The 26,666-nt window shown below is 37.8% G+C and overlaps 2 protein-coding genes across 4 annotated transcripts; one reads left to right on the plus strand and one right to left on the minus strand.

Moving 5' to 3' along the window:
* Positions 1 to 3,692: 3,692 nt before the first annotated feature.
* LOC147483831 (subtilisin-like protease SBT5.6) lies at positions 3,693 to 10,549 on the plus strand. The gene is made up of 10 exons (XM_086579654.1): positions 3,693 to 3,722; positions 5,154 to 5,291; positions 6,443 to 6,455; positions 6,649 to 6,840; positions 7,753 to 7,864; positions 8,065 to 8,632; positions 8,779 to 8,879; positions 8,961 to 9,330; positions 9,494 to 9,692; positions 9,778 to 10,549. Exons 1-10 carry the CDS (start codon positions 3,693 to 3,695, stop codon positions 10,392 to 10,394), a joined length of 2,340 nt encoding a protein of 779 aa, XP_086435780.1. The 3' UTR covers positions 10,395 to 10,549.
* A 2,152-nt stretch (positions 10,550 to 12,701) lies between these two features.
* Positions 12,702 to 26,495, minus strand: TPR9 (Tetratricopeptide repeat (TPR)-like superfamily protein). Of its 3 annotated transcripts, none has more exons than XM_086576398.1 (16): positions 26,304 to 26,495; positions 26,094 to 26,224; positions 25,754 to 25,843; positions 25,157 to 25,228; positions 24,277 to 24,478; positions 23,090 to 23,208; positions 21,832 to 22,239; positions 21,590 to 21,724; positions 19,439 to 19,573; positions 18,747 to 18,902; positions 18,321 to 18,560; positions 17,687 to 17,853; positions 17,476 to 17,594; positions 17,194 to 17,270; positions 13,227 to 13,489; positions 12,702 to 13,103 (listed from the first exon to the last, which is right to left on the minus strand). In XM_086576398.1, coding segments are annotated over exons 1-16 (2,418 nt in total). In that variant the 5' UTR covers positions 26,407 to 26,495; the 3' UTR covers positions 12,702 to 13,102. The 3 variants fall into 3 exon arrangements, with proteins under 3 accessions (XP_086432524.1, XP_086432522.1, XP_086432523.1); XM_086576396.1 differs by having other exon boundaries at positions 26,094 to 26,228; positions 26,304 to 26,494; XM_086576397.1 differs by having other exon boundaries at positions 12,816 to 13,117; positions 26,094 to 26,228; positions 26,304 to 26,494.
* Between the last annotated feature and the right edge of the window lie 171 nt (positions 26,496 to 26,666).

Below are 26,666 nucleotides of genomic sequence, written 5' to 3' on the forward strand. Positions count from 1 at the left end.
CGTACTTGTAAAATATATCGGTTTCTTTGAGTTGTTTTCCTCTTTGGAGAGAACCTAACTGATGGCAAAGTCTGATATTGCTAGATACAGCCCAGTGTTTCGCCATCTGTTGGTTTTGCCAGGACGGGAGGTGTAGTCAGGTACTCTTTGAGGGTGGAGAACGCTTGGTGGCACTGATCGTTCCACGAGAACTGCTCACCTTTTTTAAGAAGTTGCAAGAACGGTCAGCATTTGTCTGTCACCCTGGATATGAATTGGTTTAGTGCTGCAACCATTCCTGATAGCTTCTGTATTTGCTTCTTCGTCTGTGGATCGGGCATGTCCAAGAACGCTCTGATTTGGTCTGGGTTAGCTTCGATCCCTCTTTGTGATACTTGGTACCCTAGAAACTTCCCTGAGGACGCTCTAAAAAGGCACTTTTCTGGATTAAGCTTCATTCGAGTCTGGCGTAACCTGGAGAACGCTTTCTCAAGATGAGTGAGGTGATCACCTGCTTTCTTGCTCTTGACGACCATGTCATTGATATAAACTTCCATGGTATCCCCTAACATGTCCTGGAACATGTCAGTGACCAGCCGTTGATAAGTCGCTCCAGCGTTCTTGAGGCCGAACGAGAGGACATTATAGCAGTAAATTCCTTGTTCAGTGATGAATGACGTTTTCTCTTGGTCTTCTTCAGCGAGTGGGATTTGATTGTATCCACTGTATGCATCCATAAATGACAGGAGCTCGTGGCCGCAGGTCTGGTCCACAAGTCAGTCAATTCTAGGCAAAGGGAAGTTATCTTTAGGTGTTTCTTGGTTGACATTGGTGAAGTTAATGCAGAGGCAAATTGTGCCATTCTTTTTTGGAACTGCTACTATGTTAGCGATCCAGTCTGGGTAATCGACCTTTCTGATGAAACCGACTTGCTTGAGTTTGTCAACCTCATCATTGATTGCTTTTTGAAATCTCAGAGATAATCTTCTAGGTCGTGGCCTAGCATTAGGATTTACATTTAGTCTATGACATGCAACATTAGGATCTATACCCAGTACATCGATATACGACCAAGCGAAAACATCTTTATTCATTGCTAAAAAGTTTACAAGTTGAGCCCTGAGTGTAGGGTCTAAATTTGCCCCTACATACACGAACTTAGGGTCATCTTCTGTTCTTAAGTTCACTCACTCTCTGTCTGCAGGTTTGGATGCTGCCTTTGATTATGACGCGTCTTCCAGAGGATTGATTTCTGGTGACGCTTTGTCGTTCTAAGAGATGGTGGATTTGGCGGCTGGAGCGACCTCTGTGGCGACGACAACAGGGGTTGAAGTGGCCTTTGTGGTCATGACAACAGGGGATAGAGTGATATCTAATCTGTATCGTGGTATAACGCATGACGGAGCGACCTCTTGGATCGTGACAGGTGGAGCAACGACTACTGAAGCGACCTCTGGGGTCCTGACTGGTGGAGCGACCTCTGAGGCATAACTGGTGGAGCAACGACTACTGGAGCGACCTCTGGGGTTATGACTGGTGGAGCGACAAATGCTGAGGCGACTTCTGGAGTCTGTACAGACGAATAGATCCTCTTACTGGAGCCTCCAGCGCTCTGTTTTGGTGCTTTTGCTCTGACCTCCGCGACCAAGTCTTTGGCCATTGTGTAGCTGGTGGGCTCGTTCCTTGTGCCGATGGGTGAGTTAGCGGTCTTGTTCGCTGAGAGGATTTGGTTACAATTATAAGCCTCGAGCTGATTACTTCGAACTCCATCATTCCCCTAGGGCCTGGAAAGCGGAGAACTTGATGCAGTGTTGACGGTATAGCTTGCATTTGATGAATCCAGCGCCGTCCGAGGATGGCGTTGTAGGACGACTTGATGTCCAGGATGCTGAAATGCATATTGAAGCTGACTTTGTTCTCTCTAGATCCCACAGAGACTGGGAGTATAATATCACCAATTGGGTCGGCTCTGGAGCCATTGAACCCGTAGAGAGGAGCGATTGGATCTATGAAGACTGACTTCGGCAAATTCATCTCTTATATGGTATGGTAAAACAAAATTCCACATGAACTGCTAGGATCAATCAGATCACGCTTGACTGTCCAGTCACTGACTCTTTCAGACCCGTTTCCATGCATAGTAGTTCGGTTTTGAACCGACCTAGAAATTCACAAATTGTTTCGTCTTTGCCCAGTGAGAGCTGGAACAGCGAATCAATATCAACTTTTTTACGCATATTATGAACGTACTGACTAGCAAACGAATCGGTGAGCTGCTCGAAGGTCTTTATCAAGTCTAGCTCGAGTGAAAAAAAACCAATCAAGCGCACTATCTTTGAGACTGGTGGGAAACAAACGACAGTGAAGGTGATCGAACTCTGGTGCACTATATAGTGCCAGGCTTTGAATATAGCAAGTCACGTGTTGACCAGGACACGTGCTACCATCATACATTGGAAAACGTGGTTGAATGAAATATGGAGGAGAAGCTTTGTTAAGTACTTCAGCAGTGAACGGAGACGCCCGGTATGTCTTTAGCATCTTTTGAACGATCTGGGAAACGTCTTTCTTGACTGCACTTTGATCGATCCTTTGTGACAATTCGTTAATCTGTTGATTAACTTCGTTGATGTTGTCCTCTGCTAAGGTACCGGGTGGATTCTGCGTGTCCACTTGCGCGCAAAGAGTGACATTCTCCTGCCTGAGCAGGGTGATTTGCTCATTCATCGTTCCTAGCTGACCAGCCAAACTCTGAATTTGAGCTTCGAGGCTTGCCATGCTTCGTGGGCTTGAATATTTTTTCTTTTGGGTTTAAGGATTTGTTAAGTGGTTTCTCAAGAAATTGAGACTATAGACGGCGCCAATGTAAAGGAGCGTTTTAGTTTTCCTTTACATACAAGGGAGGAAGAAGAATGGGATTGGATTTGGGAAAGACCGAGTTCGTTAATGTGCGAACTTCCTACGTATCTTCTCTTGATTCTGGGGGGAGAGAAGAATCAGGTCCGACGTAGTTCATGTAGGTGGTATTTATAGATATTGAGGATACAAATCCACGAGACACGTGCACTGCCATGCACAAGTGTGTGGTAGAGATGAAGAATGAGTGTTAGGTTGGTTTTGGTAGGAATTATGTAATTATTGGACTGGTTGGAGTAGTTCGTATATCACGGTGATTGGAAGTGCAGGTATGGCTCTGGTAATGATTGCCTCCGGATAAGGGATGGTGTCATCAGATGAGGCGTTCTATTTGAGGTCAATTGTTCGACCTGTAATATCTTGTAGCGAGCTGAGGTAGACCACCTACATGAAGCGAGCTCAATACGAAGCGATCTTGGGGGTAGGAATGAACACGTGCTTAATATTCCTGAAGGAGAATATTACTCCCTCACAACCATCATGTTTACTAGAAAAATCTAAATCGATCCACTGAAGCTGCTAATAAGACTTTTACAATCGCCCTGGCTTAAAAGTTAATGCATGAGACCTTAAACCCTCAATGAGAAATGGTCTTTTTCGTTCAGTAATCTCATCTGATATTTGAAGATCTCGTTGACAAACATTTAGCTGTTGAGCAATTCAAAATTAAATAGACCAACATTCAAGGAGTGGACTACAAGTGAGTTGCTGCCTTGATGTTGATAGTGTGATGAAAACACACAAAGTCACCTGATCCTCATAAAATCAGTGAATTCTTTGCATTGAGATGGGCAGACATGATTGATAGTGATCAGCAAGAAGCACAGGTAACAAATACCTTCTCACAAGGCAGCACCAATTACTTCGCCGGTTCCCTCTCACTCATTCTGAAGAAAAGAAGAGGAAGGGTAATTTTAAAAACTTTTAATTGCCTTATAAAACAAACCAAATGGTGAGAGTGGCATTTAAAAAAAATAAAAATACTGGGCCAACTTATTTTGTCTTTAAGAATTATTAAAATTTAAAAATTGGGTTCGTGAGCTATTTAAACGTGGAAATTGGTTTTGTGAGTGATTATAAAAAAAACACTGTCCTCTAGTGTCCTCTAGAATTGTTTTGAAACGAAATTGGGCCTGCGGCTAATTTCTTGTTTTTCCAAAAGCCTTTCATCCGAAATCACCCCTAAACCTGACACATGCATTTACGAAGACCAAGCCAACTTCCTTCATCTGCTTAAGATATTCAAGTCCGTCAACGATCAAATGTACAATTAATATTATTGTTTTTTTTATAGGACGTCAATTAAACCTTGAGATAGCAAAATCTTATATGCCTTAATGGTTTAGGACGGTATACAAACTTTAATGAGTGCATCACTTCGACACTGTTACCACCATGAAGATTAGAAAGATTGTGCTGTGTGATCCAAAATTTACTCTTCATTCAACAGAAACTGATTAACTAAAAGAGGATCTTAAAATTTGATACCTCACCGCTAAATAGATCATACCAAAACTTGGGTTCAGGAAGTTCGGCTATTGCCATAGTGTAGAGAATTGTGAATTGTGAATTGTGAGCATTTTTTCCGTTGATTATGGCATGATTTTGTAGCGGCATTAGAATACGTATAGTACACGAATACAATTTAACCAGCAGACACGCACGTACAAATTGATTGAATCTTTGATTCAGAATAACTGTCTCAACCTTTATTGAGAATTTAGAAGATAAATGGCCTGGTCAACAAATTGAAGAAGAGGACTAACAGAATAATTTCATCAAGGAATGGTCCTGGTTGTATGTAGTTTCGAATAATAATGTCACTTGGATTTGATTTAAGAGAGTGAGTGAGACCTTGTATGTCTCCGCCGACTCCGCGTGATGCTTGTTCGAACTGTTGCAACACTCATTATTAACCATTGTAACTATCCTATCATGCAAGAAGTTCCACCATACTGAAAATGGCCTTGAAGCATAAATGGTGAAATAGACTAGTATACTGCGACGGCTGTGAGAAGGAGCGAAGAATAAGAAGAATGGGATTTCAAAAAAAACATGCCCTTTTCGCTTTTCGATTTTCTAAAGTATCCGCAGCCCGTGGTTTTAGAGGAGGAAGACAAGCAGGGGAAGAGAGAAAGTGTGTTTTTTATTTGTTTGGGGTTTTCATCAAATGCCCAACTGTTAGAAACGGCCGATTGTCCATGCAAAAATCACTGGCAACCAGTTTTTCCATTCTAACCTTTTTTGACATTGGACAGCAATACTCTCCATCTCCATCACAGGACCAAAGACATTTGGTTACTTCTAACCATTTGTTAGTTTCAGCAAAAGTCATTTTGAGGATTATAGCTAGGAGTTGGGAAAAGTTCGCTGTTGAGGAGAAAAATCAGGAAAATGTATGTAAACAGAGCCAACTAAAATTGTTATAATCACGTCATACCTCAACTTTTCATGTGATAACATCCCTCCAACGCAAAGTTATAAAAACCCAATCACACACACAAGTAGTTATCACTGCGCACCTACGAAATTTTTCAAAAAGAAAAGGAAATATGAAGAACTTTGCGAAACTTCTTCACCTTGTTTCCTTTCTTGTTTTTCTTCCTATTTTGGCTTCATGTGAGAAACGAGAGTTGTACATAGTGTACCTTGGAGACCATGATGGGTCAAAAACTCACCAAGAGATTGAAGACACTCACCACAGACATCTCCTCTCAGTTAAGCAAAATGAACAAGGTGGATCTCATATTATGTACAGTTATAAGAATAGTGTCAATGGTTTTGCTGCCGTGCTTACAGCAGAAGAAGCCAAACTCTTATCAGGTATTTATTACATGTTATAATAAATAGAGTGGAGAGATCGACCCAAATAGCCAATAGATTAGAGAAATCACTAGATTTTGGATCCAGCTTCCCCGGGCTCTTTTAGATATTTTACTCGTCTAAAACACTTTTAGTAAAAAAAAAAAATCGCTAAAATTGCCTAAAACACTTAAAGATAACATGTCACTGGGCATTATCTACTTCTTTCATAATAATAGGTAGAGCTAGTGTTTACTTGTCATATGAAAGTATACATAGAACTATAGAACTATAGAAGTGAATTATGTACATGAGTAATTTGAAAATACTACTAAATTAACTCGGCACAATCATCCTCGAGTTCTATGTCACCATGAATTCTGCAAAGATTCGCCAAAGATTCCCAACCTTCTACATTTGTATCAAACGACATCTTTTCAATAAACTCCATGGCCTCTTTCACACATTTTGTACTCCCCAACATGTTCTTTCCACTCAGATAATGCTCCATGGTTGCTCATTGATTCAAACTACAACATCATATCCCCTCACCACATACTATAAATATTTGTGCTTCGGGTGTTAGTCCAATTTCTTTTAACTAATTAAATAGATTGATGGCATCTTCTCTACACCCATTTTTTGCTAGACCCATTATCATGGTACTTCTAATAACGTTGTTGAGTAGCAATATAAAACGCTTAGCAACACATAAAGATTTAATATTTGGAAATTTTGTTTTCAGTTCAATTCTGCAGGTAAGAAATAAGTTCTACACTGTCCTAGTGTGCTTATACAATCAACCTAGCTAGTTCATTAATAGTTGAGACTTATCTGATAATTAAAGCCCAAAAGTTTTCAACAGCTTGCTTCCTTCTTATAAAAATTCATGGTTTTTCATTGTTGTATACAATTTATACTTGCCGATATAACATGTTTGCATTATTGCAGAGAAAGATGAAGTGGTTTTTGTAGCTGAAGACAAACCAAATATGTTTTCTCTTAGGACAACAAGGTCATGGGAGTTTATGGGTCTGGAAGGTGGAAGTGAGTTTGGTAGAAGTATTGCTAGTGAGATGAGAGGAAATCTCCCGCGAAAAGCCAACTATGGGAAGGATATCGTTATTGGAGTGATAGACACCGGTAATAAAAGAATTTGTTCTCTTTGGTTGTTTGTTTCTTTTCCTCAAAGCAAGTCCAATGGGGCTGCTAAATAGAGCTCTAAAAGGTGCCACCTAAGTTTTTTTTTTTTTGGCAATTTTAGCTAAGTTTAGAAAATTTGCTGTGTGAAAACAAAAAAACGGTTCCATTTGAGGGTTTAAAGTTGAAGTGTCGTCCGTCCAATATTTTCTAAACTAAGTTAAAAGTTAAAGCAGATGGCAGAAAGTGCGCTATCCGTCGAAATTTAACATACAGAAGGTAGAAATTATAATTATGGATGCTGCTAGATAATGCCACAAATTTGGCTAGGTTTAACACACCAACCAAATTTAATACCCTTCTAACAGCTCCATTAGAATTGGAATGACATTTTGGTGTTTGGGGTGTTATATGGCTTTTAACAGCCCCATATAGCACCCCATTGGACTTGCTATTATGCTTTTGCAAAGATTATTCTACTAGTTCAATTCCCTTAATCCTTAAGTCCTACTAATGTTTGCCCAAATATTAGAAAATCTATATGTTTATGACTTCTCCACTGATTATATGCCTATATATGAAATGAGAAATCTATAAGTTAACGGACAGAGATTATATACTTTTTCTCTTTTACTATGATATGATTTTGAAAGAGTATTCGGAATTACAGAATAAAATTACGAAAACAAATCATTACCAAAAAACTACTTATTATAACGTAATTTGTATGTTGGATAGTTATCTTACATGTTCAAGTAGTATGTTCAGTACGTGATGAAAATATCAATAGACTCCCTCTAGATTTAGGAATGGCATGATGAGGATTTGTTCCTTAATCTGTATTATGTAACTATACTCAACAATGAGTCAATGACAAATGTCAAATGTGCGGTATGTTATTCTGCCAATTTATAGGTATATGGCCAGAGTCAAGGAGCTTCAACGACGAAGGATTAGGGCCTGTGCCAAAGTCATGGAAAGGAATTTGTCAAGCTGGAATATCTTTCAACTCCTCACATTGTAATAGGTAATTTCTTTTTCGCAAAGAAACCCCTAATTACTTCATTACAATGAAAAATAATCTGTTCACTTAAAAAATTGGTTATCATGTATTATCTCTGGAGCAAATAACTAGTCCTATATCTAGAGTTTAAACCATGCCTGATAAAATATGTACATAATTGAGTTGATTATCATGCCACCGTCACTATGAATTTTTTTTAACAGGAAAATTGTTGGAGCACGATACTATCTCAAAGCCTACGAATACTTTCACGACAAACTGAATAATAGTTTTGACTTCCAATCACCTCGCGACAGCTTTGGCCATGGAACCCACACCGCATCTATTGCTGCAGGCCGAAAGGTTGAAAACGTATCAGACATTGGTGAATTTGCAAGAGGCACAGCAACAGGTGGAGCTCCACTTGCTCGTCTTGCTGTGTACAAAGTATGTTGGCCACTAATAGATCGTATTAAGAATAAGAAATCTGGTACCGATTGTGTCCAAGCTGACATACTTGCAGCAATGGATGACGCTATCGGTGATGGGGTTGATGTTATGAGTATATCACTTGGATTAGACGACCCTGTTAATCACACAAGGGATACAATTGTAATAGGGGCTCTCCATGCAATCAAAAAGAATATTGTAGTTTCATGTTCTGCTGGAAATAGTGGGCCTGCTGGTGGTTCTGCGGGAAATCTTGCTCCATGGGTCATCAGTGTTGCTGCTAGTACGATTGACAGAATCATTAGTTCACCTGTTGTGTTGGGGAACGGCATTAAGATCGAGGTACTATCTGTGATCATATTAATATCTATCAAATAGAGATACTTTTGGTCCAATTTATACTTGATTTGTCCGAGTTAACTTGAGTTCGGGGTTAAACACTTAAACGGTATGGTCCAATTTATCAATTTTGTTTGGATTAATTTTAGGGCGAATCAGGAACTCCATACAAACTGGAGAAGAAAATGTACCCTCTAGTTTATGCTGGTGATGTGGTTGAACCCCATCTATTCACGAATTCTAGTGCCGGGTAATGATTCATCTTGCTTGATTTTCAATTGGCATTTAACTCGTAAATCACAAGTCAAACTGATAACAAATTTTCTTTTAGGCTATGCCTTCCAGGTTTCTTGTCTCCGGAGAAAACGAAAGGCAAGATTGTAGTTTGCATGACAAACTTCCATGATGCGATTAGGCCTTTTAACAAGTCACAGGAGGTGAAAAGAGCTGGCGGTGTTGGTATGATATTAGCAAACAGTCCAGATCTTGGAGATACTAATTTGTATACTAACAGTTATAACCTTCCATCAACGTCAGTTGGAGCTAATGGTGCAACCACAATTCTTAATTACATTAAATCTTCCAACAATTCAGTAGCCCAAATTGAGCCAGCCATGACAGTTTTAGGTATTAAACCAGCACCTTCCATGGCAAATTGGTCCTCAACTGGTCCAAATCCCATCGACGAAGATATTCTCAAGGTAAATATATAATTTCATAATGGTAACAATATGTACGTATCAAACTTTGTTTTCCGTTTAAATTATGGCCGTCTCTAGTATGGTGGCATAATTTAGTTGTGAATATTGAGTGACAATTGAGGAACTTGCGTTTGAATTGGACACGACAATTATTTACGACCAGCCGGACATAGCAGCACCTGGAGCGTACATATTAGGAGCATGGGAGAAACAAAATAATGCAGGTTTGGGATATATGAAATATATGATGGCTTCGGGGACTTCAATGGCAGCCCCCCATGTAGCTGGTCTCGCCGCGCTTGTCAAAGCTGTTCATCCTACATGGAGTAGTGCTGCCATAAGATCCGCTCTTATGACTACAGGTAACCAAAATATTCACGCTTCAGAACCATATACACAAAAAAAAGGCCGTTGAGTAATTCTGACATTTTTCATGTTTTATGGCAGCAACATTAACAAACAATCTTGGTAAACCCATAATTACTGCCTCTGGAGAGGTTGCAAACCCATTCCACTTCGGATCGGGCCATGTTCGACCAACAAAAGCCGCGGACCCTGGCCTTATATATGATGCTTCCTTCACAGACTACCTTCTCTACTTGTGTAGTATTGGAGACCAGAAAGTTGTTCCCTCTTTCCACTGTCCAAAGGTGCCACCCTCAGTTCACGATCTCAACCATCCATCTCTGGCAATTTCCCATCTCAGAGGTACCAAGATAGTGAAGAGGACTGTTACTAATGTTGGTGGCAGAAAGAGTGTGTATAGAGCAAGTGTTAGGGCGCCACGTGGAATTTCAGTCAAATTAAGCCCAAACATACTATATTTCAACCGTGTGGGCGAGAAACAAAGCTTCACAATAACTATCAAAGCAAAGAGAAGTCTCAGAGCAAGAAATAGCACTACAGGAGGGTATTCATTTGGGTCATACACATGGAAAGATGGGATCCATGTTGTAAGAAGCCCCATAGCGGTATCTCAGACGGGTTATCCATTTGTACGAAATACAACACCTGTGAAAAATTTGCCTCGTGGAGTTGGAGATAAAGAAGTGCAAAGGGGATAAATATTGAGTATGCATGAATGCATCTTTGGGAAACACTAATTAAGAACCTTTGTACAAAAAAATACACTTGGGCAAATGCTTAAACCAGTTACTGTACTATTCAAATCGTTTCTAAGTACCCGTTGCTAGACTTTTCATATGAAAAGTTAAGATCATTTCACTCTGAGCATTTAACTAATTGATAAGATATTTAAATGATTATCATTGACTCACTATTGTTTTAGGTAGGGCTGGTCATCTGGTCGAGATGTTCGTGAGTAACTCGAGCTCAGCTCGAAGGCTCGACTTAAACTCGCTTATTCAATAATATGAGTCGAGTTTGAATACATTTTAAAACTTGAGCTCGAACTCGAGACTCTCGTGAGCTACACGCAGTTCGCACTTTACATAGTTATATTAACGCTTATTTGAGATAATTATTTATGTTAGTGTGTTGGATTATAATTACTCAACACATATTGATTGTATTTATAATATACACACCTTGAAATAGTTGTTTGATAGTGGTTATTGTGGTATTAATGAATTGTAGTTGCATTTTAGTATTTTATTTAAATGAGTTTAGCAAGTTATTTTGGTCTTGAGGTAAAAGTTAGAGTATTTGTGCTCAATTATCTCTAGTTTGTGGTTGAAGTCGAGCCTATACATAATACAAGTCAAATCAAACTCTAGAGTGTATGATTGAATTCAAATTTGTAGTCTAGAAGAATAAAAATCTAGACTCATTGAGCTACTCGATGAGTCAAGCTTGAACATGAAATACAGCTCAAACAAAATTTGAGCTCAACTCGCACTCGACTCAAGAGATACACGAGCCGAGCTTGAGCACCCTAGTACTCGACACGAGCATGGTTCGGGATTTTAGAATTCCGATAAATCCAAAACCGAAATCTATTAAATTTCAATCCTATTATATTCGGAATTTCAAATTCTTTTGGAATTTCGGATATTTCGACTCTATATTCGGAATTCCGGTTTTTAAAACCGAAATTCCAAACGGAATTCCGGAGTTTCGTTCGGAATCACGAACTATAGACACGAGTAGCTCGATGACCAGCCCTAGTTTTAGACTTTTAGGTAATAAGAATGCTAAGAATTATAACTCTTTGATACGATACACGATGAGGATGATAAGAATTAGAGAATTATAACGTAATTTGTATTTTAACTGAAACACACCGCAATGATAAGCATTTAACTACGTAATATATATCAAGAAGAGCATTTAACTAAAATACATCGCAGTGATTCTCAGTTAAATTAGTTAGGGAATTACATTATGAAAAAACTTAACTGCATGTTCTCTTGTTGTTGGAAATGGTACAAAGTTCACAGTAGGTAATGGTCACAAATGTATGTTGTGGTTAGATATATGGCTCGATGACAAACCCTTGGCTGAAAAGTTTCACTTATCTTTCAAATCTCGGAAAACAAGAGGGGTTACATCAGGAATTTGCTCAACTAGACAATTATCAATTGGCATAGAATTTATCTCTGAGAAGAAGATGCAATGATTGGGAGATAGAACGGTTTAGTTTACAGATGAAGAAGACAACGCTTCATGGCGTTTGTCGAATAATACCAGGTTCACAACGAGTTCTTTTTATGAAGCTTTAACTGCCCAGGTTTGCAATAATGTGGTTTCTACTTCAACACATTCCCTGTCAAATTGGCGTGGACACCCGTGGAAATTTCTTCTGGTGTGCCATACTTGGTCGCACAAGGATGGCAGATGCTCTTATCCATAGAGGTACCATTGTTCCGCCAACTTGCTCCATGTGCAACACACTTGACATGTCTGTGGATCATCTATTTATGCATTGCTCTTTTGCTTTGCAGTTGTGGGCACAATTTGATTCGACTGCAAGCGCATTTTCGTAAATGGCACAGAACGACTCTCTTCAGCCCTTGTTGCATAGTTGGCCGAGAATATGGGGGAATGAGTTTGGCTCCAAGTTGTGGCGGTTATTACCTTACGCAGTTAAATGGATTATATGGTAGAAGAGAAATGGCCATATCTTTAGGAACATCCAGTTTCTGTTTACAAGTCTGTCTTAGAAGTGATGGGGCTACTGTGGTACGATATCCACATCATGTGTGGGAAGAAACTACGTCCCGTTTTAAGGACCTTGTGCTGGACTGGCACAATGTGATTCTGGGTAGATGATACACGTTGGCTGTAATCAAGAGCAGGGTGGGCTGTGTGTTTGTTCTTTCCCACATTTCACTCTGTACTTTTCATGAGGATCTGACTCACTGTTTGTATCTGATTGTGTTATGGCACCTTTCATTATCAATAAAGACTACTTATCAAAACAAAAATAGCTCTCTTGTTGTTGGAATGGATGACCAAATAAAGAGAGGAGCACCCCTGATAGTTGCTCACTTACTCCTGCAAACACAAAATCCTCAGGTAAAGAGTTGTTTAGACTTTAGAGCTTCCTTACCCACAGAGATCTAAATCACCATCATTTTCCAGAAAAAGCAATCGTCCATATTGTACAACTCAATAGGCACACAAATGGTTTGGGAAGTGAAATCCACACCGAGATGTGAATGTACCAGACATGTGCATTTCTGAACACGTTTCTTCTTGTACCGTCATATGTTTGCTATTTGTGTTAAAGGTATGAATTTTTAGCTTCAATCTTCATTTGGGATGAGGCACTTTGTGTTATTGTAGATTTTGTGGTGATGAGTGGTTAAATTCTGCAAAAAAATATCTAAAAGGAAGTTTAGACAATAGAAAAAATTAAGATGATATCACTTTGAAAAGAACACGCTATATAAGTATATTACTAAGAAATTGAAACAAATTGAAGATGTACACACCAGGAGATATCACCCTTCGTAGAGCTGCTAGAATGGAGGAGCCGCTCATCCTCATAAAGCTTGCTGGCATCTTTCTGAAGGCTGTCCAAGTACGGAAATATTCTGCCCGCATGAGATCCATAATACACCGAGAAAATTTCCTCAAGCCGATTTATGCTGTCCATAGCTTTGGTGCACTCACCCAAGGATAGCTCAAGTGATGCAAGCTTTGCCAGCTCATTTCCAATGACGATGTGCTTGGGATGGTATAGCTTTTCAAGTATCTGTTACCAAGAAAACCACAAAAATTAAACAAAGCACTATTGCAAGAGAAAATATAATGCCTTGAGTACAAGATTAGCATTTAGCCTCATTTCTGGGGAGTCAAACAATTGTATCAAGTATTAACGGAGTTATATAACATTGACAAATATGGATATATTGGAACAAGTGAAGGAATGAATTCCGAAACCAAGCAAAGATTTCATAAAGTGTTAATACTTTATGAACACTAAATGTGTGTACTTAGGGTCTCCCCCTCCAAATACACACTAAAAAACACAGTCAACCCAAGTTGACTTTTTTGTTGTGTGTACTTAGGGGGGAGACCCTAATTTCGTGGGGGTGGTACTAGTTAACCCTTTCATAAATTGAGGAAAGAAAGCCCAAGGTCGTGGTATTTATTTATTGGAGTCCACTAGTTGAGCCTTGAGGAGTTGGGCCCCAAGCTCTTGGGAATTATGATTAATTACTATTTCATCTGGGGATGGGGGTTTAGAAACATGAAAAGGTAAGTCTAACAACATATTAATAAACAAATTTCTTTGGGTGCTCTCATCAGTATCTTTAAAAAATCACTTGAGGCAAGTGTATAGACCCCCCACTTTGTGGCTCATTAAGCCCACGAATCCAGCCCAAATCAATTAAGCCCAAGGGCTTAATCCTAGCTACACCCAATAACTGGTCTATTTATGAATATATCCAGGTTCATTATTATAAAATGATAAGGATAAAAGTTCAAAGAGATAACAATTATTGTGACACAAACAAACACAGTCCTCTGAGGACTCGACCTCTTCATTCATATAAAAACCATTTTTTCTCATAATGTGAACTACATTAAACTTGATTCCTAGATAATAGATCTTGGGTACGGCTGCCAATTATATTTCGGTAATAACCTGCTTCAACACAACGAGAGCAAATGATAAATAACACACTAAGAAACAGAGGAAATTTGATGTTGGGGAGATGAAACTGAATGGGTTTTTTAAAACTCATTATCACGTAAAGCAATCAAGATGGTAAGCACAAAAAACAAACCGAACAATCAACATATTCCTCCTACCAATAAAAATCGCAACCCTCGAAATTCAAGTCAGCCAATGCAAGAGAGTCATTGAACAATCGAGTTGCTCCTAGTGGTAGGATCAATTCTCAACATCCAACAGCAGCCGCATCGCCGCCGCCGCCGCCGCCACCACCCCTAACAGTCTTGCAACAAGAAAACCTACAAGTCAGTCATCCTTCATGCGGTCCGCCATCCGTCCATGTCGATCCTTCAGTTGATATGGATATGGACGTGGACATTACTCTCACACCAACTAACAGAAAAGGTGATAATAACAGCCAATACACCCCTAATACGGTTGAGCGTGAGTTACGATGAATCAAAAATTTAAATAGGAACTTGAGAAGGAAACTATCAAAGAGGCAAAGGCCGGTGGACGATGTTGCCAATTCAACAACATCTCGACGACCACGCAAGAACGCAGGCCATTCCAATATATGGGACCGTCTTGAAGATCCACTTCATCGTCCTCAGCAACGTGCTATTTCTCAAGCACATCAAATAGTGCACGCTCTAAGAGTAATTACCTTATTACCCGAACTTATGAGGAGAATCGGATTGGCAAGGATAACTACTACCCTAGACATGTCCGATCTCAAATGGAAGATTTACCTCTGAGAAGCAATTTCAAGGAAGACCGCCATTCGAGATATGTCCGACATGACTGGGAAGGCAGGCATCGCAGACAAGAGCAACAAAATATGGAGGAGCGGTATAATTATACCGACCACCCTGCCAAGGGTGACTACCGGCCTAGACAGGCTGGTTACAGAGATAGAGAAAAATAATCACCGATCAGAGCTAATCGTGCGTACCGCCAAAGATCTCTAACTCCAATAAGAAACAATGGAAAGTATCATTTTCCACATGGGCACGACCGGGGGCGTCCAACTATTTGAGCCAACACTTTAACTCTAACAGAACAACAGTTGAAAGAGTTGATTGCAAAAGAACTTAACGATAGAGAGTCAAGGGATGTCAGAATGAAAAACTTAACAGTTAATGATGGTGTACTTGACAAGTTTCGCTCGACATTCAGGAAGCTTACCACCATCCCGAGTTCAAACAACCTGATTTTGAACTTTATAATGAGTCGGAAGAAGATCCTAACTTGCATGTTCTATCATTCAAAAATAAGTTGGTGTTATGGGGTGGAGATAATCCGCTCATGTGAAAGCTCTTTCCATCAACTCTAAAAGGAGAATCATTAGTTGCCTTGGTTTACCAATACAATGAACTAAAAAATCATTTTGTTTGCCTTCAAGATCAATTCACCAATACAATGAACTAAAAATCATTTTGTTCCGTTTAAAACGTTTAAAACCCGAGATATTCGCAACCGTTTAAAACCGGGTTTTTCAACAAAACGCGGCGTTTAAAGCGTTTTAAACCCGTTTTAAACTTAAAAACGTTTAAAATCTAAAAGAAAACGCTAGAAAAGAAAAAAGATTGGAGTTTACCTTTTTGAAGAAAAAGATTGACTTATTGAGACCGTTCTATTTTGCTTTGGACTATTAATAATTAATTGAAAATTTTAAAGTTATTAACTTATTTGACTTAAATGTCATTATGGTTGGTAATTAGTAGTATCTTATTTTGAATAGTGTTTTGGCAATCAATTTAAAACTTCTAGTATTTGAATGAGTAATGATAATTTGATACTTTCATGTATTTGAATTTTCTTTCATTTGTATTATTATTATTTTTATTTTATGTGTCTATTTTTTTCCACTTTTTAGAAAATCAAACTCCTTATCTATTATATTATTTATCATGTTTTACCGTTTCTTATACGTATTATCGTTTTAAAACCCGCTTTTACCGCTTTTAAACCGTTTTTTTTTATGCCCCACGAAGTTTAAAAACACGAACTTATACCGTTTTGTGCTTGGTAACAATGGCGCCAAAGGATGTCGACTCACTTCTGAACATCAAGCAATAACGTGACGAAAAGTTACGTACTTTTGTTACTAGGTTCCGAAAAGCAGCAGCAGATGTTCCAGAAGTTTTTGATGGGATGCTTCTTTTCACCTTTAAAGAAGCATTATATTATGAATCATTATATTTAAAGAAGCATTGTATGTTGGGGGCGATATATAGACCCCCACTTTGTGGCTCACTAAGTCCATGAATCCAGCCCAATACTAGGCCTAGTCCAGCAGTTAAGCCCACGTCCTTAACCCTAGCTCATTCAATAATTGGTTTATTCTTTAATATGTCCAGATTTATTATTCAATTAGATATAGACAAATCTATAAAAAATCAAATCTTGAATCATTCAAAAGGACAAGTCTTTCATAGACTCTACTTTCTCTACCAATTCATAGAAAAAACCATTCTCTCTCATAATAAGGAACTACGTTGAAACTTGATCCCTAGATAATAGATCTTGGGTACATAGGCAGTCATTATCTTGGTTCAGTTTCATCTCTCCCAACCATCAATTCTCATATGTTTCTTTCTGTATATTTCATCATATTGCTCTCGTTGTGTTGAAGTAAATTATTGCCGAAACAACAAGGATGAACAACGAATCACTATAATTAATAGTCTAACCAATATGGCCCATCACAAAATGCACATTTGGGATAACTACAATACTCTATACCTGAATTTAGTCATTGAGGATAAAAGTACCTGAATTGACGATCTGCAGTGGTGCATGGCACGCTGGAAATCTCCAACCAAAGAAAATGCCTCTGCAAGATTGTCTTCTGCCTGGATAACCATATGTATGTTACAGCCATGTACATACACCTCCTCCCCCAAAATTTATTGTCATATTATGATAATTACTTCTTTATTAAAAACACAAGATGATACAATCATGGTTGACTAGGCATATTTCCATTACAACTTAATATGTGGGGACTATTTTTTTTTAGGTTGTGTACAACTTGCATGTTAAGATGAAGGAACCTGCCTGTGCAATATCCTTGCTATATGCATGCAATGTTGACCTCAGGAGTTGAAGAGCTCTCACAGCGTCGAAGAGTACATTCCTTGGTATATGCTTTGTAAGAATTGTATCCTGCAACCTGTTGAAATTGAGAACAGTGACTGCAATATTCCAATAATAATCCAACAGTCTTAGTTGAAATCACCAATGAAGTACTTAAAACTTATATACCTATTGATGTTACTCTTAGCTTTCTCAGATACTATCCGTGACTGTTCCAGACTACGATAAGAGCCACAATTCAAACAGCATCCATGATCAATGCAACGGGTACCATCCTTTTGTTCAAACAAGAGTTGGCCCACCTTTTTTATAGCTTCTCTTTTCATCTTGTCAACCTTCAGAACAAGCACATATTTCAGTAACACAGATAACGGTGATTACTGATTATAAGGAGAGCAAATTTTATATAATCTGAGCTAGGAAAATAATACCAGCAGCATAACGGTATAAAGATAGGAGTTGGATGCAAGACAATTAACAATGATCCTATCAGATGATGTGACATATTTATACATTTTCGAATGGTTGCTGTTTGTTTATCTCTGGCTTCAGTGTCCAAAAGAAAGTCCAAGAAAGGACAACTGCAGCATCCAGTCAGATCTTTTCCTAAAATACCAGTAGTTGTGGGTATACCACCCGCTAATCCGCTCATATACTAGGACTACCACATTACGTCATTACCTACTCTGGATTTTGTTCCACGAACAACAGAAATATACAGAACCAAGTTATTTTTGTTTAGTCAATACATGCACTGAAATTAACAGTAACAAAAATAATTCGAGTTGGGCGTAACAATTACCGGATGACGGTGCTCCAAGCTACAAATTGAGGGGACATCTTCTAAGCAACGACCTTCCTGGTTCTCGTAAAAAGCCACATGTTCATCTAAGACCACTCCAGAACAGCCTGGATTTAAACATGAAAGAGCATCTCTAACAAGGTCTGAGAAGTTTAATTCTGAGCAACCACTACACTGGCATTTGAAGGCATACTGATCGCCTAGTAATTGTTGCCTTTCAGTGAAGTTCCACTGCCCAACCTGCAAAAGAGAAGTATTATACAAGTGGCACATGTATGATTGGGTCTATCAATCTATCATCTACGTCATTTCATGAATGAAAACGTCATAACTCCACACTAAAATCAAAGCTTGGAAATTGTTATAACAATCTTGAGGACAAATAAGGAGTACAGCATGAGATATTAGTAGAGCCTTATATCATACCTGTGGTCCATAAGATAGCTCCAGTGGATATCCTGCTGTGACAAATTCTGTTGACCGTATGAAGAGAGTGCGTGAAAGAAAATAGGCGTGAATATTTGGCTGACATGAATGATTGAATAAACTACCAGTTGAATAGATTGCCTGACCTACTCTCACCTATCGAAACCAAAACATTACCAAATAATAAGAGAAAAAAGTTATTACGGGGAGCAGAAATGGGATTGGACTACACAGATAGAGAATCCAATCTTAAAAATATTACTTGAACTGTCGTAAATCAACCAAATCCATTCCACCAATTAAACTACCGATTTTTTATTATTATTTTTTTTTATTGGTAAGCCTGTTTTAAATGAGATCAGTAACTCTTTGATGCTAGCGGGGTTCGAGCCCCAGACCTCTGGTATCATCACCCAAAGGTTTTACCGACTTTGCTAGTCGGCACCTGCAATTAAACTACTAATCACATTCAAATGTGTTCAGATATATTTCCAATTACATGGAAAAAGGGGTATCATTCAATGAAAATTATTGTTCATTTATAAACATTTTTCCTTATGTTTCCCTTCGCTCTACAAAGAACTAGATACATGAAATGTCCATAACATCCAAGGATACCTCATAAGTAAAGAAACTGGAGATCCTTCAAGAGTAACATAACAACAACGCTATACAATTCTAAGTTTACTGACCTGTTCAATATTAGTAGTAAGGGTATCTTTACTAGGTGAACTTCCAGACTGTCCCAGTGTCCTATATGAATCTTGTGATTTCATATGGACAACTGCCATAGAATTTACCCTGATTTGAGATATGAGTATCACCAGCTGCATAGAAGAGGAAAGGTGTAAAATATACTGGGAATAGATCTTGTCACAATATGCAAAAATCAGGGAAGTTATATGACGTTCAAAGGACAGACTGATGTATGGTCAAAGGCGGAAGCAACTTCAATGAATAAACACCAATGAATTTAAATTGATAAATACCCAAAGTTAGGGTTTCAAAGGAAAATCAAATTTCCATCAACTGAACTCAATTAATCAATCAATAAACAACCCAATAGTAATGAGATTTCAATGCCTTCATATAAGAAAAAACTTGTTTCTAATTCTCATCGGTATCCAAAATAGTATCTACTACCTACTAATAGCCTATTAACTAATCCTTATTAAAACCAGGATTCCTAATTTAGAAGCTAGTATTAACATAGAATAACTACTGAAACGAGCAATTTTCCAGCATGTCTGATAAGTATCTATGCTCATGCATCACGAACTCTTGGCAACCGATAAGTCTGTTAGCTTAAAGGTGACAACTGATGATTACTCTTGTCCCCTGCAGCAACTCTATTATGCTAAAAACTTGTTGATCGGGGTTCAAGCAGTTCCTTTCAGATATCATTTTTATTGCTAAATTGTTGAAAAAAATTTCTTTGGGGCTTGATTGTAGCTAATCAAAAGTATTGATGATAACTTTGTGATTGTACACATGTTTCATCATTCAAAACTGATAATTGAAAAGATTATCTGGAGAATGAGCTATGAGTCATAGAACATACGGAGGAATTCTCTATCTAGTTCTTGTTGAATGACTGGGAGATCGATGTGTTAGCTTCCCTTATGGCTAGGCTTGATGCGCTACCTTCTGTGACACAAAACTGTGATAAGAGAGTGTGGTACCCGAGCAAGAAAGGTACTTTTTCTGTTAAGTCTTTTTATTTCAGCATTCCTACTTGGTCAAATTCTCATAATCGTTGTGCTCCTATTCCCTTTTTCCCAGTCTAGTCATATGGGGAGCTAAAGTCCCCACCAAGATTTCTTTCTTTGTTTGGACAGCCTCCTTAGAGCGTATTCTTACCATCTATAATCTTCGGAAGCGTAAAAAAATTATTGTTAACTATTGTCAATTGTGTAGGAAAGATGATGAATCTGTAAATCATGTTTTGTTAGGGTGTCCTTTTTCTTGGAACATTTGGTCTTCTTTCCATTTAGAGTCTTGTTTTTATTGGGTGAGTCCTGGGCGAGTGGTGGATTTGTTGAAGGGTTGGGGTCATGGTCCTTTTACCTCATCAGGCAATCGTCTCTGGAGCTTATTACCATTTGCTATTCTGTGGGGTATTTGGATTGAGCGAAATCGTCGACACTTTGAAGGCGTTTCCACATCTAAGCAGGAGATTATCATATCTATTAAGGCTCTATTATTTCAGTGGTCTAAGATTTTTAAAGAGTTTAGGAGTATCCCTTTTGAGTATTTTGTGGTGAGATGGAATAGGCTTTTGTATTTAGAAGTAAAATAATTTGTAGTTCTCAGGTTAGCCTCCTGTGGCTATGTTTTTAGTTTTATTTTGTTTCTTAGTAGGCTTTCTCGGCCTACTTTCTTTTCATATTTAATGAGATTTCATCTTTACCGAGCATAAAAAAAAAAGACTTCAAAAAGTTCAAAAGCCACAAATGATTTGAAAGCTGAGTATCTGACTGATTTATGGTCCGCAAATGAAGTGATAGATATTACTAAATGTAAGTTTTGTCATATAATTAGTTTATAAGCTACATTGGCATCACACATTAAATGTAAAAGTTTTTCAACTGTCGTTGCCTTGTTTTAGGAAAAAAATATGAATTCAAAGCAACTGAACCACTTAGACATGTACTAGATCAACTTCTTTGGTACTGTCATCAATCATCATCCTCTTCACAGTATATAAATATTGGGATCAGACAATGTGAACACATTTTTATTATCCAACAATATCGCGTGATATCTTGCTTCCATGAGATACACAAAGATAAGAATAAAGAATTTCTTCTTCCAGACGCACAGTAAAAAAGTTGGCAACTTACTTGTGAAGCAAAATTCCCATCCAATGGAAGTTCAACAGTACAGGAGCGCTGAAGACAATAGGCCAGAACAACTGAATATATATGCAACTCCAGTTTAATTTTTGAAGGCATTCGTCCATAATTGTGAGTGAGTTCCTACGAGAAGACACAGACCTCAAGAGACAAACATGCAAATCTTTCCTAAGACAAAGATGTGTTATGTGCTATAGATGAGACATTATATACTAAGTGTATGGAAATACCAAAGCGTCAATGGGCTTCATCGTACCCTTGGACTGTTTCCTTTGCTCCACTAGTTTCACAAGAACTCGACCAGCCAAAATGATTTCAGATGGTAATATTGCAGGCCAATGTATACCTCCACATTCATGCCTGTGCTCAGGAATGAACCACTCAATTGAATCAGCAACAGCGACTCCACATTTATTAGAAAAATAAATGCTTTGAATGTGCCTGTCGACATTGTTTGATAGGTTTCCATCTAAAAGGTTATTGTTGATGTTGCTCCAAGAATTTTGTCCACTTGCTTGTACTTGACAATTCTGGGAGCAGTATAATGGTGTCGAACAAGAGGAACAAGGTACACTATCTTTCGGAAGTTCATTCAAGCAGAAGTGACAATGAGTGTTTCGATACTGCTTCAACAATATCTGCATTATACTGCGGCATGTAAGAATCAAAACTCAGTTCAGTGGCATGACTTACCAGCAATTAACTAAGTCCGGTAAGCTTTCTTTATTTCTTTAATTTGAATTCACTTTTAGACCAAAAGATATATAAATAAATCCCATGACTTAACCCCCATAATATGTCAATCAAATTGGGGCGAGAAAAAGGGAATCATACTTCCAGTAGGGGTTATTAAAGATTATAGTAGTATGATCATTTGACCTTTTTTTTCTCTATACTACACATTTTCCCCTACATCTGTAAGTGATTTTGCAAGTCCCACATGACAATGAGCAGTCGTCACCATCATCCTTGCCTTAATCCAATATGAATGACACAACCAATAGTACAAACAACAAATGGCATAGATCAATATTGTATCATAGTTAATTCATTTTTCCATGTCAACAGCTAAGTAAGTTGTAAACTCGAACCAAAAAAAAAACAAACAGAAACAGAGTAACAGACAATGGTCAGGCTACGTTTGACACGCTGAATTGACAACCCTACTAAAAAGTGAACTTCTAAAATAGCTTAATGGCTCATTTTTGGTAGATATGATCTCACCATCATTGATATGATATCCACAAAAAATCAGCTCATTTCAAGGAACCATGTCAAAAGTGGTATTTAAGTTTGCGATATTTTTACGTGTGTGTGTGGGGACAAAAAATCAGCCATTAAGTCACTGGAAGTACACTTTTTGGTATTGGTGTCAATGTAGGGGTGTCAACGTAGCCTGACCGAACAAAGAAACAAAAAAGGAAAAGAAGCGAAAAACCCAAAATGAACAAATACTTCATACAAACAGAGCGTCATACTCATTCATACCACAGCATATGGTTCTTCACAATGAACCAAGGAAGCTTGAGGGATGTCACTGACTGACACCATACCCCTCCCTTTAGCTGGTGTTGATACGCATTGTAGTTGTATCAGGTGGGGCTCAACTGCAGCACATCACCTAAAACTATCTCAAAATCAATGCACAAAATAGGCTATACAAAAATATCACTCAAACGTTAGAATATAAATCAATGTGGCTAAAATCGTATGTTGTATCACATAGTACTTGAAGTCTGAAATCTTAATTATTCCAAAAGAAATGAAACAAGGCACAGAGGACAGTGAGATGTTAAGGTGCTTTCGGGTTTTAAGTCTTTGTTGACTAGTGTTTATTCTCAACGTCTCTAGATTTACTAATTTCACTCCAATCATGAATTCCTTTCACATACCCTGCAAATAAAAGAATTCCTTTCGCTTTATAAAATCACTTTACATTAAGCACCCTTATCGGCTCCTATTCCGAGGAGAGAATCTTTTCCTTCCACATTGATGAATGAAGACAGGGTTTGGGTTCAAATTGTTGCTTTTTGTCAACAAGATTCCAAATTTTGATGGGTTTCTTGAAAGGAATGTTTTAATGCTAAACTATGGAATGTGTATGTTTCAGAGTATATATGAGTTTAGTCACATGGTCAAGTAAGGTTGAGCCGTTGTAGCCCCTCTGGATATTACATAGAAACCTCAAGGAAACATGCAATACCATTTTACTTCATTATTATCACTTAACAGTAATTAGAGCATAAATAATAGTCCAAGGATAAAGTAGGATCATTAAAATTGGAGTAGGATGCCACTACTCAGAAATGAGTAACTTGAGCCATGTTTCCCACACTGATATATGGACATCTTAGATATTGCCAAGAGAAACTGAGAAAGTAATGAAGAACCCAAGATTATATGCAAATAGTAAGAGCCAACACTTCTCAAGATCAGATAGTTAGGCCTTCATGTATTCATATAGTCAAATTTATCACTTTTATGTAATATAGATATGACATATATATGGGGGGGAAATTCAGTAATTTTGCTAGATTGGAGCTGCTCTTTTGCATAAACCACAGGAAAAACAGGAAAAGACAGAAGTATAGCATAGTCAATAATCTTCATACATATCAACAGGATAAAAAGCAAATAGCAAGTTGAACAATTAGTATTGGAGAGATAGAACCTACCAAGAGAGCCCAAATTCTTTTTCCTGCAATTAATTACTGGACTAGCTGTATTTTGACATTGTTGTACAATTATATTAACCTCGTCTCTTATCCGGCGCTTTCCACCCGTAGAAAGTTCCAAACTAATGGCAACATTGAAATCCTTTATAGCATCTTTGTAACTTTCCAATGAAACATTTGCTTTCCCTCTCCGGTACCATGCCTGCAGTACATTGTAATCCACAATTTGAGAAATATTATAAGTATCTTGAAAATTTGGAATGAACAAATCATCAGAAGCTATAGTATATCTAGTGAAACTTGACTTCAATTCATTATATTGTCACAGAAACTCCTTACTCTAATAGAAAACAAAACAACTGATGGGTCTTCACAATATGTTCAGACTATCCAAATAAATTAAGAATCCAATCATGGTATGGGCCCTTATTGATCACTATTCAAAGATATCCATGTAGATGAGTTTGTTCTAGTCAGTGACTCTTCTTTTTCTTTATATTTTTCCCCTGATTGTTTGTTAGTCTACTTAGCATCACTAGCAGGGTTAGAACATTTTCCCTAACTCCTTTTTAGCTTGTAAGCTATTATTGTACTAACGAATTTGCCCCACACTGCACCATAACTTGAAAATGCATTATTGTGACTACTCAAGAGTCAAGACTAACTAAAGGGAGGTCGTTTGAGTTGAGGATGGAATATAGACATCTCTCTTCTTCTCCCTCTTTGAACCATCTACCTCTCCATGACATATATGCAATCTCTTTTCTCCAACTCTAGATCTCCTAGTTCTACTGATGGCTGATGTCATGCAGTGTACAAGTAACTAAATTGAAACTAAGATAAACATAAAAGGGGTGAAATGAAGAAAAACCATTGTCACCTTAGCATAGTAAGGGGCCAGTACAACAGCTCGGTCGCAATCTCGCACACACTCCACCAGAAAACCCAATTTCTAGATGGAAAATACAAATAACCACGTCAACTTTACATGTCTACAGCTAAAACTGTAGTAAAAAAAAGATAAAAAAATAAACCGGCCCGTTATATGAACTCCACCTTATATGAACTCCAAATGAACTCCAGCACCAAAAGTGGATTTATAAGATGAATTGAAGGCTAATTTTTGGTAAAGATAGTCTTCTCATAATAGAGAATCTTTCTACAAAAAATCAGCCCAAACGAAAATGTTTAACATTGACAAAAGTTGTTTTGAAATTTGAAAAATCTGGACCGTTTGATCATTTTATAACACTGTAAGCAAATTTTGACACGTCTAGACATCTTCAAATGTGCTGATTTCTTCTAAGGATGATCTATATTGTGGGAAGAATATCACCACCAAAAATCAGCTTCTAATTCATTGTTTTTTGTGGTGGAGTTTCTTTGAAGTTCGTATAAGTGGAGTTCATATAACGGGCAGGAAAAACAAAATAAGTAACAATTTGTAATTTTCCTTTTTATCACAAATTACACTCACATGTAACGTAGATGCCCGATTAATGTAAAGGGTAGAAACCAAACTCTTTTCTGCTTCATTTGCATAATCCATTGGCGCAAAACGTAGTGCCTATTCATTGGGAACAACAATTCCTTAAAAACATAAAAATTAAAACTGAAAAAATTGTCCAAAAAAAAAAAAAAAAAAAAAAAAAAAAAAAACTGCATATTCACTAAAAACAACACTTCACCATTACAGCAATGAATTCAGAAAAAAAAAATACCCCACCCTGGGTATTCCAATTCATACCTCAAAAGCTACATAAAACAAGTAGAGCAAAGCAATATCTTAATAAATATAACTGAAAAAAGAGAGAAACCTGTGTGTAGAAACTCAATGCTTGGTCATAATCTCCAGAAGTAAAACACTCATTACCCTTCTGCTTAAACTCCAACGCTATTTCATTGTTCTTACTACAAAGTGCCTTTTCAGTATCAGTTAGCTCTCCAACTACCTACACATGAAGTAAAGAACATATTTTTATCAGTTTATAACAAAGAAAGAAAGAAGCAAAGAGAGAAAGACTTACAGTGTGAAAGAGTTGCAGAGAAAGGAAGAAGTCTAGAAGAGAAGAACAAGTTGACGGAAGATCTTCTGCTGTGCTTTCTGCAATCATTTTTTTCAGTGTGCATGGAACACTAGATTCCAGCTTCTCCATTCTTTCTTTTTTTCCTTGCTCTCTTTTTTCGTTTTTTTTTTAATCTCCAAGAAGGCAAGAACGTTGAACAAACACGAAATTAAGAAAACATGCCGATATATTGCGCACATATCGGTGATATGATTATATAGTTTCTGATATTTCAAGTGCATCTCTCTTAACCTTTTTTTGGTGTTTGTGTGTCACAAAGAAATGCACCATTCTAGATGTGGAAGCTTTGGATAAATGCATCGA

Source organism: Coptis chinensis, chromosome 8 (assembly GCF_015680905.1).
Source record: "Coptis chinensis isolate HL-2020 chromosome 8, ASM1568090v1, whole genome shotgun sequence".
NCBI classification, from domain to species: Eukaryota; Viridiplantae; Streptophyta; class Magnoliopsida; order Ranunculales; family Ranunculaceae; genus Coptis; species Coptis chinensis.